The sequence below is a fragment of the Serinus canaria genome, chromosome 1 (assembly GCF_022539315.1).
Source record: "Serinus canaria isolate serCan28SL12 chromosome 1, serCan2020, whole genome shotgun sequence".
In the NCBI taxonomy this organism is placed as follows: Eukaryota; Metazoa; Chordata; class Aves; order Passeriformes; family Fringillidae; genus Serinus; species Serinus canaria.
In genome coordinates, this window is record NC_066313.1 from 85,287,107 (window position 1) to 85,302,364 (window position 15,258).

The window sequence follows — 15,258 nt, forward strand, 5'->3', positions numbered from 1 at the left end:
GAAGATATTCTCTACCCATGAAGGGAGAGAATAGTGAGGCCAATTGCTTTGAAAGAATCCCCTCCCAAGCACATGCAGTGTGGTTTCAGGGTCCTCAGAACTACTTGTTTTGGGGTATCACATCTGTTCTCATCATCTGCCCTATCTGCGTTGCCTTCTAACACACTCAAATCATTGAATAATTTGAATGATTTGTCAGTAAATTAAATGCACTCAGTTCTAAGATAAGTAATACAGGTTTTAGAAGCTTTTAATTAACAGTACTGTTTGCACACCCTGTTATCCTTGCACTAAACATGGTAGTTTTTGTGGAGGAGAAAATACGTTGGCATTTCAAAATAATGATCCGTAAGAGCAGTGGGAGGGGGATAATGTATTTGCCCAGTAGGTGCCTTACTGGTATGAGTAAAACAAATGCCAAATACAAGACAACCCAAGATCCAATTTCAGGCAGGTGGTGTGGCTCATCCCTTCCTCTTTATGTTGATATTACCTGCTGATTACATGCAGTGTTTAAGGGAGGGAGCCCCTTTCCAAGCGAGGCTGTAATTTGCGCGGTCCCCCACCAGATGTCCCTCCCGTGAGCCCTGCACGGTCCCTTTATTTACACGCTGAGTAGTTTTGTTACCAGGTGTGACAGGACCAGGGAGTCGCGCCAAGTGTGGTGCCCGGGGTGCCACTGGCGCTGGGGAGGCAGATGGGGAGCGAGGGCAAGAGAGGAAGGCACGAAGCTGGCTCTCCTGCCCGCCCAGGCTGCCACCACCTCTCCCAGCCGATGCAATTCCCTCGTGCTGTGTTGCTGCCTGAAGGGTGAGCATTGATAGATTTTTTTGCTTGATTTGTTGGCTTTTTTTTTTTTTTTTTTTTTTTTTTTTTTAATGTGACAGTGGAAAAATCAGAGAGGCTGCATAAATTATGTAGTTGGAAAAGTCCTTTTATTCCTCAACAGGGTAATGCTGAGGCCAAGGTTTTTCTGGGTCAGTGGAACCTGCACAACCGGTATCTTCACACAAACTCCGGGTCAGTCTGCAGAACAAGGAATGGGACAGGCACATAAGGACTATAAAATGACCTCTAACAGGCAAATGAAAGAGCCCTGAGGAAGAAGTGGCTGTGGGCAGTGTGAATCACCAGAAGTGACTGTGCACACCTTCATGAACCCACTATATGCTAAATCACAGCCCCAGACATGGGCTCTGCCATGCTTGCACATGCAAAGCTTTCCAACGTGCTGCTGCTGCTGCTCTTGAGCGTGGTATCCTCTTCTGCTGCTGCTGCTCATGGGGGTGAGCCCAGCCTGGCCAAGAGGTCCTTGCTTCACTATGAACATGAATCCAGTGGTGCTGTTGACTCTTCTGAAGACGTGAGGCTGCATGTTTTCACACTGGACTATGACTATGTGCAAATTCCCTACGAAGTTACCCTTTGGATCCTCCTTGCCTCTTTTGCAAAAATAGGTAAGTAGAAAATGGGATCTTGGGTCCTCCTAACTTGGAAAGAAGTTAAAAAAAAATCCACAATATAACCAAGTAACTTTCATTCATTTTGTAGCTGGGATTGATTTTACAATGTCTGTCCTCAAAAGAACAGGTGTGTTCACTACCACAGCAGTGCCAAAATTCCACCTTAGAATGATTCCATCTTACTTAAGTTAACATATTACCTCTAATCTTCAGGTCTCTTGGGCTGTGAGTAGCAAATAGCACCAGAGCTCCCTGACACAGTGCTGTCCATTCATTTTCCTAGTCCTTATAGATCACAAGATACCTGAATTTGCAACCTGACACAGCTGTGGAAATCAGTTACACCCGACTGAGACTTCAAGTGTACTGAATTTTGGGGAGAAAAAGTGTAAAGCATTCTTCCTTTGAATGAATAAAAGGAAACATTTCCCTCTGAGTCTTTTTTTTACCTATTTGCTCCTTGAAGTTGGTGTGAAAAGTAATGCTGGGGAGAGAGAATGAGAGTCTCTGAGGGTGTGGATCAGCAGAGATGTAGGCTAAGAACCTTTTGAATACATAGCAATGCATCTAGCTTCTATTAGAGCTCCATGTGGGTATCTGAAAGGGGAAAGGCAGCTCAGGGAGCAGTAATCCCAGTAGGAACTGTAATTAATATTGTAAAAAAAGGCTCATCATGTCTTACACATTTTCATGGCTGGGCTGAATTTATTTTGACCATTTAGAATTAATGCAGCAATATCAAATAAATGAAGAAGATGGTAATGATGTGAAGAGTTGCACACATCAAATATCCCTTTTCTTTTGAACTTTTTGTGACATTTTCAAACCCTTCCTTAGAACAAGCTGGTAGGTGAGACTGATGTTTTTGTGGAGGTGGCTTGAAGAGAAACATTTTTCCTGTCATAGTTACCCAGTTGACAAAAATCATTACCACCATCCATGATTTGTGAGTTTCATTACAGCTGATGCTCTCAATCTAATTCTTCACTGGTAACATAACAATCAAAATTTTCACAAATAAAACTTGTTATGGCATCAGCAGAGTGTGTTGATATTAAAAATATTGACCAAAGTCTTTATTTATCATCCATAAAAGCACAGGAATTGACATATGGCACATCTACACAATATTCTTGTTTTGAACATGAAATAGATACTTTAGAAGAACTGTGTGATGCCTCCCAGGTGGACCTGTTACTTTTACTGGGAGTTTTCAAATAACATTATTTTTGATGAAAAGTGTGGAGCTGGTAACTTTAAATATATTTGGAAGAAAGAGTTAGTCTGAATTATCTGGTTACCCAGGGAAGAAGATTTCCAAACTGTTAGTTTTCAGTGTTTTGTTCAGGTATTGTCTTCTTTCTGGATTTCAAGATGTAAGGGTGGGAAACAGTTCCAAGATCTTGAAAGGCAAAACAATCCCCTTATCTGTAAGATTGGAAGAGGACTTAAAAATTATTTTTAAATTAAAAAGTAGATGAGAAGAGTTATGATATAAACATACCTCTTGGTAAAAAAAAGTTGTGTCCTAAAAAAATTATTGAAACTTTAACAAATATTATGTTCCTTTGCTTTTGAAGACTGATAGTTCAAGGGTCACAGAAATAGTCATGGCAGAACCTTCTAGAGCTTAGATTTAAAGATTTCTTAGTCTGCCTCAATCTCATACTTGTAAATTTAAAAAAAATCCTGACATTTTTAGTACAGGCACATCCCATTCACATTATGATCACATAGTTCCTTGTATAGTGACTAGATAAGCCAGTAGCAGGTGAGCAGTAAGGATTCTTGAAGAATATTTCCTTTCCTCCAAATTGTGGAGGATCATTTCAAAAAAGTTCCTGCTTTCCCAGAACTGGAGCTTAAATTCAGACCGGCTTACTCAGCCATCAGGAGCTGGGCAGCAGGAAGAGAAAAAATAATGGTCAAACTTTTGCCCTGCTTTAGTGATACAAGTGTGGGAATGTTTAGTTTTGAAGGGCACAGTACTGCCTGCTTTTACCTTCATAATCCTTAGAGCAAAAGCTGGCTGTGTCCAAACACAGGCATGACAATTGTCTGACATGAGGTTAATTTAAACTTGAACAATGCCCTAATGTTTTATTCAAGGTTTCCACATCTTTCACCGATTGCCAAGACTTATGCCTGAAAGCTGCATCCTGATTGCCATTGGAGCACTGGTAGGAGCAATCATCTTTGCTTCCCATCACAAGTCTCCACCAGTGATGAACAGTAGTATTTACTTCTTGTATCTCCTCCCACCCATTATTCTGGAGGAGGGTTATTTCATGCCAACTCGACCATTTTTTGAGAACTTTGGATCCATTCTCTGGTGGTCTGTTCTGGGATCTCTGCTGAGCTCGTTTGGGATTGGCCTCTCCCTCTATGGAGTCTGCCAGATCGAAGCCTTTGGCCTGAGTGACCTGAGCCTGCTGCAGAACTTGCTCTTTGGCAGCATGATTTCAGCAGTGGACCCCGTGGCAGCTCTGGTAGTTTTTGAAGAAGCCTCCGTTAATGAGCAGCTTTACATGATGATCTTTGGAGAGTCGCTCCTAAATGATGGCATAACTGTGGTGAGTTTGTTTCTGCTCCTTGTCTTCCCCTCTTTGGACCCTTTTGGCTTGTAGGGTTACTGGGCACAGGACAAGAACACAGGAGATCCTAATACATTATTTATTTTACGAATACTCCACTCAATTCCACACAAGGGATTTTAATGCATGCAAAAATTACATCTTAGATTACGTCTTTCCAAAGCATGTATTTTAGAGCTGCTGGAAGAGGGAAACACCCACAAACACGTGAGATGTTCTCTTGCATTCACTGAAGTGAATGGATAAGCTACAGCTGATTTTTCTGGTCAGATCAGTGTAGGACCTTGGAATGTTCTTGACATTGTGCAAGCAAATAAACAGAAAATTGTACTGCCCAAAGACTGGAGGCAGCAAGGGTAGAAATACAGGTGACCCTGCTTTGTCATATACCTGAGAGGGTCCTCTGGGGGAAAAAAAAAAAAAAAAAAGGCAAACCAGATGTGGATAAGCTTTGGAGACAACACTCTGTCCTCTAGCCCCTTCCAGAAATTTCACCAGAGACCTTAGACAGGAATTCCAAATGCCACGAAGAACTTTGCATAACTCTGTTTCTATCAGTAAAAAACATTGACATCTGACAAATGTTTAAATTTTTTGGCTGTCTTGTCATAAATATCCAGAAACAATGTTTCCTGAATAAGAGAGATTTGTTTGGTTGGCTGTGTTTTTATTGTTGCTCTTCTTTGTTGTTGTGGATTTTTTTGTTTTTAATAGGAGAAGAGTGTTTTTACAAAGCTCCTTTTGCTAATATTTTCCCCCTTATCTCATTAGTTCTGCTAAAATTGGAGCAACCTGAAATTCTAGCTGTAAGCAGAAGTGACAAGAGCATTTAAAATTCATGTTTTTCAAGGAAGAAATTTCAAACAGGAAGTTTTTTGCTCAGAAACCAACAGGACTGCTCACATGGTACAAGTTAACAGCAAGTTAAGGAGTTTCACTAGATAAGATCTTTACAGAATTTAAATCACAGGAATCTAAAACACATAAAAACTATTCAGATACTGCTATACACGTACAGCCCGACTCAGACTTGTAAAACCTGTACAGAGTTCACTCCTGAAAGGCTTCCTGGGGGAAGTGCAGTTTTCCAGTACTGAGGAAAGAAAAAGGAACAAAGTAATTTCTTGCAGGCACAGCCTAAGGATCATAAATCCTTCCTCTTGATGATCAGAGATATGGGGCTGATTTAGAACTCGGGGGCAAGTGTTATTTCATTTATATTCAAAATACTTGGGTGCTGTAGTTGTAACAGAAAAATCCCCATGAGTCCATCTCCTGCACTTGTCTTTTTGGTTCCTTCAAATACTGACCTCCAAAATGTAATACCTCTTTTACACACTGGAAGATCTTGTTTCATGCTTTTATTGATGGGCTCACTACCTTGCCTTTGCTTTTCTCCCAGCTGTTTATCATGTGTCTAACTCCTGATGGTATTTACCTGAGCTTCCAGTCGGGATCCTGTTACAGTACAAGTGTGCAGTGACAGAAAGCCTGTTAAAGCAGTGGATTTAGGCACTCCTCAGCAGCCCTGGGTGTGTTAGTACACAAGAGAAAGGGCTGTATGTTGGGTGCACCACCGAGAGTTCCCATTGCCCCCCACTCTCATCTTTGGGGCTCATCTCAGAGCAGCTGTGTTGCCATCACTTTGTCAGCTCCTGCTACTGCACCTCTGCATCAACCACCATTCACCCCTTTCTGGGCATCTGAGCTTTCAAAATCTCTACCTGGCTTCTTGCTCAAGAAGACTGAAGTATTTGTCACTTGAATGGAGTCCAGCAGGTGACTATCTCCTCTCTGATATCCCATTTACTTTTTTCCAAGACTTGAAAACTACTTTTCTCAGGTGTCTTCTCTTACCTTTTCCTCTTTTTCTCTCTCAACAGTTTTATTTGTGTTAACTCTAAGTGTTTAGAAAAGATAATATCACCAAGATATATTAAGCATACATATTTTTATTGTTTAAATACAAATATCCCCTGGTACTCTCCAGCCTGCTTATCAGCTTGAACGTTTTTTTCACCAGCAGGAAAAACTGGTATGAGTTTTGTTCAACTTGTGTAATACGTTTGGGGCAACAATAGCTCTGTCTCCTATATTCAGTTCAATATAGTATACATTTAGTTCAATACTGGCATATAAAAAATATTACAAAATAACAGACTGTAGAATTAAAATTATAATCTAGAAGTTAAGACTTTAAGGTGGTGGGAGAAAAGTGGATGATTTACTCATTTTACCCATTGGTATCTTTTCTTTTTTTCCTTAGTAAGGGCATGTCTGTGGATGGAAAAAAGAAAGTTCCAAGTCCTGTTAATTACTTCTTTCCCCAGTTATTTCTGAGTGGGCTGTTAGCATTAAAATAGTTCAGACAGCATCAGGGCTGGACCTAGGATACATCATACATTAGTGGAATTTCAAAGCCCTGTTCAAAAAGAGTATTGTAAATCCAGTGCAGATCTTATTCAAGACTGAGCTCAGCTGGAATACTCTGATTTTGCTGCGAAGTGTTTCAGCTATCTGAAGCTCTGCTCCCACATATACACAGACAATTTTGTTTCTAAACAGGAGCTGAGCCACTGGTATGAATCAGGAAATGGAATATTCCCTGACTGCTTCATCTCTGAGGCTTGATTTTAGAAATACTGAGAACACCTATGTGTCATGCTGTGCTCAAAATGAGTGGCACTGGCTATATTCTCTAATGGAACCCCCTTTTCTTTGTAAGCAGCAGAACAGTTAAATCTAATACATGTTGAAGACCTAAGTAAAATTACTAATTTTTATTTGAGGAGATTTGAAATTGCCTCTGATGTCACTGAGAAAGACCTTGATCACTAGTTGAGATGCTAGATAGGAGGATAGAGATATTCTCTTCTCTTGCTGTAAAAGTTGTTCCACTGCCATTAGAGTAAAACCAACTACAGTAGTCAGAAAGAATTAGCAGGGTGGTAAGAAAGAATTATCAAGACAGCCTGTGTTGGTGGTTAAGGCAGTCACTTGAAAATCTCTTCTTCCAATGCTTCTGGTGTGGATTGTGTGTGCAGTAATTGTACACAGACACTTGGAGCATGGAGCAGTCCCTGGGGAGTCCCCTGTGTCATGCTCTCTGTTCCTCTCTGTGGTTCTGAGTGCTGCCCAGTGGTACAAAATCCTCCCCAGGTAAACCAGATCATGATGTTCTCAGAGTTGCTACATGAGACCACTATCAATCCTTCTCTTCTTTTTGTGTGAACAAAAGCCTCCTAATCTGATTCAGGCTTTCCTAACATATAAAGAATTCTAGTAATCCATTTCCTGGCATAAACACTGCAATGTAACTTAGCTGAGCCTTACTTATATGACACAGTGCAGGTTCTGGTACAGAACCAGTTTACTCCCACAAAGAATATTACAAAAAAAATATAGAAATGATATCATATTTCCATAACTTTCATTTTTATGCCAAAGCAATTAAATCATATGGGTACTTACAAGCTAGAAAGTGAAAAAAAAATTAAGTCATTTGCTGAGAATCTTTCTTCATAACTCATTATAGAATCATGCTGTGGTATCATTTATAAAGAATCACAAGTCTTAGGAAGAGGTCAAAGTCTACAAGAAAGGGAAACAGAGAGAAAACAGGCTCTGAAATGAAAAGCTGTAGGGTAGATAGGGTGAGGTTTGCTTACTGTGAAAACATGAACCCTCTTTTCCTTATCTGCGGCTGAAGTCACAAATTTCATACACTGGCATTAGGAAAAAGAAGTTCTGGGTATTTTCTTAAAAGAAATATTTTGTTAGGCTTTGTCTGTCTCCCAGAACGATTAGCAGTAAGCCTCCTGGAGAACAGACTGTGTGGCAGCTCAAGGTTATATGTTCCCAGCAGCAATTTAAGATTGGATAGTAGCTGAGCAGTAATTATTATCCTAATGAGCTTGACTCTTCTACCTGCAAATACCTGCTTTAGTCTTCTTAATAACCTACTGGAATTAACTAGATGAAGAAGAAAGACCAAAGAAACCCATAAAATGCAAATGAATTTGGTCTATTTATTGTTTTTGAACTAATGCTTTAGTGCAACAGCTTTGGAAAGCTGGTATCCAGTTATTTCCCAAATTCTCTTCAAAACTGAAAGGTGACTTTTATGTGTTACACGCTCACTGTAAACAGATCTGACAGGACTTAATATTAACTGATTGTCAGCAACCTCTAAGGCCTTTTTATTACTACACCACTCTGGAAATTTTCTATTAGTTTCTAAAAGACAAAATGAAAGTGGAATATGCTGAAAATTTTTCATTAACATTTTCTGAAGAATAGAAATTATTGGTAATAGAAGTCTGGTAAAGTTTTCTTCTCTAAGATATTATCTTTACAGACCAAATTATATAATATATTATATAAAATTATAATTTGCATTAAATTGAATCTTTCTTCTAATCTGTTATTTTTTTTTAATTTTTGCAATTTCAAGCTTTGTAGTCAAACTGTGTATATCTGCAGGGTCTTTAGAACATTTAGAGTGTCACAGCATTTGGTTCATACTTGGAGGTGGTTATCTGGGGAGGTGGTTAAAACTCAAGCTCCAAATACATGACGACAGAGAGGCTTTTTTTACCTCACTAGAGACAGTATGAAACTGAGGCTACCATCTTTCTTTCCCAGTCCAATTCCCACTGATGTTTCATGATTTTTATGGGTCAAGTGCTGTTGGAAAACATGTAATATTCCCATGTCCATCTGATGAAGTTCGTCAAGTGCACTGTCTGATCCAATAGACAAACTAAATGGGATTTAAATAAAATATGTGACTCTTAGTCCCTGTACTGCCCCAACCTGAGTCAGAAGGAGAACATGGAGGGTAAATCCTGGGGTTTTTAAGGCACCCAGCTGAGCTTTTAACCTCTTCTACAAAGACCAAAAATTAAATTAACTGTCAAACAAACCAAAAACAAGTGAGTTATTTTTTTTTATTCAATGGCATGTGGTCCCTCAGTAATTTACTACTATTGCACAGCCACTTACCTTTCTTTTTTGGTTTTTTTTCTCTTTTTCAGGACACTTAATGGGCTCTTATTTCTGAGATTTAAGAACCATCTGAAATTTCAGTTGTTACTTCGCTGATCTGTCTAAAGCAACTTCTGGCACACACAGACACTAAACACGCACACATTGCTTCACCTATGAAACAGGTGCCAGGTTCAGAAAGATGCCTAACTCTGTCCTGTTATTTTCACATGTAGGTTTTATACAACATCTTCATCGCCTTCACCCAGATGCACAGGTATGAAGAAATTGAATCCATCGATGTCTTTGCCGGCTTTGCGCGCTTCTTCGTGGTGGGGCTGGGCGGAGTCTTGTTTGGCATCGTGTTTGGATTTGTCTCAGCTCTCATGACTCGTTTCACCCGCAACGTCTCTTCAATCGAGCCCCTGCTGGTCTTCATGTTCGGCTACCTCTCATACTTGTCTGCTGAAACCCTTTACATCTCTGGCATTCTGGCGTGAGTATTCCTTACGGCTTTTTGGATGATCTCTTTGAGGAGCTGGCCTTGTTTCGTGGTGGTTTGCTCAAGGTTGGTGCAACACAGGCATCCAGTCTCTGGCTTAGGCGGTGCGCAGCTTCTTAGAGATCTGTAAAATGCAGTGGTGACTAGGAAAAGCAAACCCACGGCCAGTGTAGGCACAGATATTCTACTGAGGGGTGTTGGAAAGTTGTGGGCAAAGTGGTCTGTGCTGCCAACATCTGTCTGCTATCTCTGATAAGATCAGCAGAAGAGAATGATTTGATAATACATCAGTTTATCTGTATTTATTTCTAAGCAGCTTCACCATCAGATTCTAAGAGAGACATAAAGTGGTGGGTATGGAAAATATAAGAAAGCCCATCTGAGTTCTTTCCCTAACACAATTCACTGGAATTATATTACATTTGAACAGCATCACTGGGACTGAAACTGGGGGAAAACCAGGTGAAAGATAACATCACCTACACATGCACACTTATCGTCATGTATATGAATACTGGCAATCTTCTATTTTTGTGGTCAGGATTGCTTGATACTGCTGTAATGCCGGGGACATGTTCCTCAAAGTATGTGATGGTGTGGGTGCCTGCTGCAGAGAGAAAGCTGTTAGGCTCTTGATTGGAATAAATGCAGGAATGGTGAGAATTGTGGGAAGGAAAGAGGATGGCAGCTGGAAAGGAGCTGGAAGAGAAACAGGGATAGAAGTGAAAGACTTAAGGAGAAAGCTGCTGGCAAGTGACTTGCAAGGATACCACCCAAAACAGGGCACCTGCAGGGTGAAGCATAAAGAGATGGAGACCTCCTGTTGCCAAATGCTCCAGCTGGTGCTGCTGGCTGCTGGGATCAGTGCACAGCTGGTGGGTAGCAGCAGCTTTGTGTGGCCTCTGCTGACTCTGAGATTTCATGATGGGCCTTGGATGACCTCGTGTTGCACAAAGTGCTTCCCTTTATAGAGAACAAACCAGTTTAACTTAACAAATGCAAACATATGGCTGCTGATATCCAGACAGGTGCATTTACTGAACTCAACTTGTGAAGCTCTGATTTCACAGAATCACAGAATGGTTTGGGTTGGAAGGGACATTTAAAGGCCATCTAGTCCAATGCCCTGGCAATGAGCAGGGATATCTTCAGCTAGATCAGGTTGCTCAGAGCCCCATCCAAACTGACCTTTAATGTTTTCACAGGTGGGATATCTGCCACCATTCTGAGCAACCTCTTCCAGTGCTTCACCACTCTCGTTGTAAAATAGTTTTTCCTTACATCTAGTCTAAATCTACCTAAATCTTTTAGTCTAAAACTATTATCCCCAGTCATATTGCAATAGGTGGAACTAAAAAGTTTGTCCCTGTCTTTCTTATAGGCCTCTTTTAAATGTCAAAAGACTGAAATAAGGTGCTCCTGAAATTGCTCTTCTGCAGGTGAAGAACCCTGGGTTATTCAGCTTCACACCAGAATTGCCTTTATAAAAATAACCTTTGCAGGATGGTCCTGGGAAGCAGTATTTGAATATTTAAACATATGAAATTAGTAGTTCAACTGGATATTGATTATCTTGAGCAATTAGACAAAGAATATGAGTCTTGTGCTATGTTTTGTATACCCAACACATATTCTCAGATTGAGGTGACTGGCATCTTTAGTTGAGCAGGATTAGATGTACTGTGCAGTGAACAGTAAAACCATATGGACCCCTTCCTACCTGCATTGCCCAAAATACTGCTTCCCCACCTACTCCTTGCACAAGACTACATAGCTCTTTATTTCTTTCACTTCTTATTTTCATTAGAGTTCTGAAATTATTAGCAATTTAGGAATGGTAATATAATTTGAATTTATTATTCTTACTGCTTCATTAAGGAAATTATTGCTTGTTTTAGAGATGGAAACATTGCCACCTTTCTGAATTATTGAGGATTCATTCATTTTTCACTTGGATCATGAAAGTCTATTATGTATGTGTATCTGAAAGTCAACAGTATTAATCATTAATGCCTAATGGCCTTGTCTTGGAGTGTCCTTGGACATGTTAAATGACTCAGCTCCACCAGGATACCCTTGAGATTTCTTCAGTGGAAATTAAATGAACTGAAACTAGAGGAAGGTTATCTAATGAACAGTCATCATTCTCTGAATTCACAAGTTTGGAAAAATATCATTACAAGAGGCCCCCAGAGACTAAAATCATATCAGTAGAAACTAGATAGGTGATGGAATATGTTACTAGCATAGCACTCAATCTGTGTGTTACCTACAGAAAATGCAAAGGGGAAAAGGAAATCCCCTTCAGTAGGGCTGATCAAAGTCTGCTGCTCCATGTGATTGTCACCCAGTCTGTGCTGGGTGGCTGCTGATGCCTCTGACACAAGCATCAGAAGAAGCAGAAAACATCTCCTTGCTTCCTTAGGCACATTCCACACACCCTAAGTAACTAGAGGGAGGAGGACACCTCTGTAGGATAATTGAATTTTCTCCTGCTGTGCCACAATAGGCTGCTGTGGTTGGAGAGCCCTGAAGCTTGCCCTGGCACTGCTGATCTGCCAGCCAGCTGCCAGGGAGCCATGGCAGCTTCGGCCCTGGCATGGGGCTATCATGATCTGCATGCCACCTCAAGGGAGAATGTCACCAAGAGGCAGGTTATGTCTCTCTAACTGATCCCCCTGCAGGCTGGCACAAAACTGACCTGCCTGTTGTTTGAGACAAACATTTGGTGCTTGGTGGCTCCATGCTAGGCATTCAGGATAAAATGGACTTTGAGCTGGAATGTGATACCCTCCCTTCCTTGTCAGAAAGACTGACTAGTTTGCTTCCTTTATCCTATAAGTAAAACAGATTTGTAAATCTGAATGAAGATCCTTTTTTATCTAATGAAATAGCCGATGTTACTGAAGAAATAAAATGCTTGTTTTGATGAAGGTCAGAACCTGGTGGTGGAGAGTACAGGTAATGATGGCTGATGTTGTCCTGAACTGAAAAGAAGAACAGGTCGTGGCTGATTTCTTGTGTTTTGCTTGATACAGGATGACAGCATGTGCAGTGACAATGAAAAAATACGTGGAGGAGAATGTTTCCCAGAATTCTTATACCACAATAAAATATTTCATGAAGATGCTAAGCAGCATCAGTGAGACCCTGATTTTTGTGTTCATGGGAGTGTCCACAGTGGGGAAAAACCATGAATGGAACTGGGCCTTCATTTGCTTCACTCTGTTCTTCTGCCTCATTTGGCGGACACTGAGTAAGTAAACTTCTGCAGACAACCTTCTCTTCATCTATGAGAAAAAATCTTTGGCACAAAATTTTGTTAGAAAAGTCTGTGGGGACTGGCACAACTGGTTTAACAACAAATTTACTAGTTTATATTAGTGACAAGCAAATTTCACAAATCTACACACAGAGAAAAAGGGGGAAAAAGCCTCACACAAATCTGTATGCCAGTCTCCAAGTACAGACTTTACATATGGGTGAAAATGGATTTTTTTTTTAAAGCAAAATTAAAATATTGTCATGATTATGCTTATAGAGATATTTATATCTTAATTTACTATATGTCCCTTGGGTAAGTGGGCCTCATAATGATTTCACAACACACTGTCATTAACTTATTAATTAGGTAATGTATATCATCACACTTCCAGTGCTATAACACTACAGGTCCTGGGCTGGGAGTGCTGGAGGCATAGGAAAAGAGGAAAAGTGAAAATTAGCACTGATAGATACCTGAACAGGGACTTATACCACATGTGGGCCGACTGCACTACGCTGCTACTAATCACAAGTCAAGTCTAGTTTTAAACTGCTAAAAAGTAGTGCCCATATGAAATTACTCAATTTTTGCACATGGTATGTCCCATTCCTGCAAAGGTATCCTACTCCCTGACCTGTGGGACAGATTCCTCTGGCATGGGCAGGGCATTTTATAGATAATGTCAGACAAATTGTGAGACACAGTTTCGATGGGTTGAAAGTAATGCTGAAAAGGGAGAAGGAATAAGACGGCTGCTGGTTGGTGTTCTGGACGTGGTAGCAAAAAGGAAGTAATTACATATTTTCTTCCTATATCTGGACCAAATGTGGTCTCTAAAATTTTAAAGGCTTGCTTTCCATTTTGAAATATCCTTCTAATTAAGACAGAAACAATTGCTCTCCTGGTATAAAAGCTGTTTTCCAGCCACATGTCCATCCTTCTCTCAGACACCAAGGGGAGTGCTAGAGCTTTCCAGAGGAAGGACAAAACATTCTCTGCTAAATTTGTGTGTTAAAATGATTATATCATTTTCTATGAAGCTTGAATAAAGTAAAGAGAAGTGGCCTTAGGTTGATACCTCACATAGGCTGTTTCACTCTGAGTACCTGATGCCTAGCATAATTATAAGTAGCCAAGAAAGGTTTTGCATAAAGTGATATCCAGCAACCTACATAAAAGGATGCTGTTACCAGCTTTACCTCTAATAATCTGAGTGTATCAGTGACAGCTGTGTAAAATAACACCACTTATCAGCATTTGTCAGCTTTTATGTCAGTAATTTAATGGTTTCCACATAAAATATAGCATATATATTGTGGAGGATGAAGAAGTGAATCAAACAAATTGCTAAAATTACACTATAAAGACAAGTTGCAGTCCATACACAGGTGCAGATTATCTTATTAATTTTAAATTTTATTAAAATAAAATGAAGTTTGAGAAATAAACAAAGAATTAGAGTCACAATAAGCCTAAGGATTAAAATTTAAAATGCTATTATTCTTTGTCTTTCAGTGAACCTGTCCACAGGACTTATTGGTAAAGCACTGTTCAAACACTCTAGGCAGATACTGTGCAGAAAGCAGGAAATGTTGCAAAGGAAGGCACAGGGAAAACTCTCATCCAATTGTTTTTCTTTTCTCCAGAACACTTTGGAGGAAACTATGCAACATAAGTATAGGAAGTAAATATTTTCCCCTAATCTCTCTGCTAAACTGTGTTAATGAATTTAAATCCTGAAGCTGTTAGGAACCGCAGTATTTTATAGGAGATATTTCACACCAGCCAAATTTAGCAGTTGGTCAAGGAGAAGCTACAAGAAACCAAAAAAGAAAAAAGTGCCTGTCAACAGTTCCCCAAAACAACAATTGTTTTGCTTTTAATATTTAATATTTTCTTTTCCTCCTTGATTAATAATAGCTGTGGGGTTTTTTTTCCCTTCCTAGGTGTGTTTGCTCTCTTCTTCATCAGTAACAAGTTCCGAACATATCCCTTCACCTTCAAAGACCAACTCATTATTTCTTACAGCGGCCTCCGAGGAGCCAGCAGCTTTTCTCTTGCATTCTTGCTTCCAGTGAATCTTTTCCCCAGGAAAAACCTATTCATCACTGCGACCATTGTGGTTATATATTTCACTGTGTTCATCCAAGTATGTATATTTCCTAATGGACAACTTTCATGTACTAGAGGTGACTGAAAGCTTCATAGTGAAAATTGCATTGAATTCACTCTTAGGCTAGGACAAGTTATTGCATTTTAGGGCCAGATTTAGCAATGTACTGTGTAATTAGACTTTTTTAGAGGTTTTAGGTAATACAAAAATTCTGTATGGAAAACATATCTTTTAAAATATTCAGGGGAGAGGGCACTTGGTATTGAAAATTATTTATGTTCATTCCACATGCATTTCATGGTGCTTCCAATTTAAGAAGTCTTTTAGCTTTACTT

General features: G+C 39.8%; 1 protein-coding gene across 1 annotated transcript in view; it reads left to right on the top strand.

Moving 5' to 3' along the window:
* The first annotated feature begins 1,180 nt into the window (after positions 1-1,180).
* Positions 1,181-15,258, top strand: part of SLC9A4 (solute carrier family 9 member A4) — a 31,194-nt gene continuing 17,116 nt past the window's right edge. Inside the window, exons 1-5 of the mRNA XM_018908923.3 lie at positions 1,181-1,457; positions 3,573-4,036; positions 9,280-9,539; positions 12,584-12,801; positions 14,757-14,959. Coding sequence (XP_018764468.2) covers positions 1,190-1,457; positions 3,573-4,036; positions 9,280-9,539; positions 12,584-12,801; positions 14,757-14,959 — 1,413 coding nt within the window. The 5' untranslated portion in view covers positions 1,181-1,189. The remainder of the gene's footprint in view (positions 1,458-3,572; positions 4,037-9,279; positions 9,540-12,583; positions 12,802-14,756; positions 14,960-15,258) is intronic.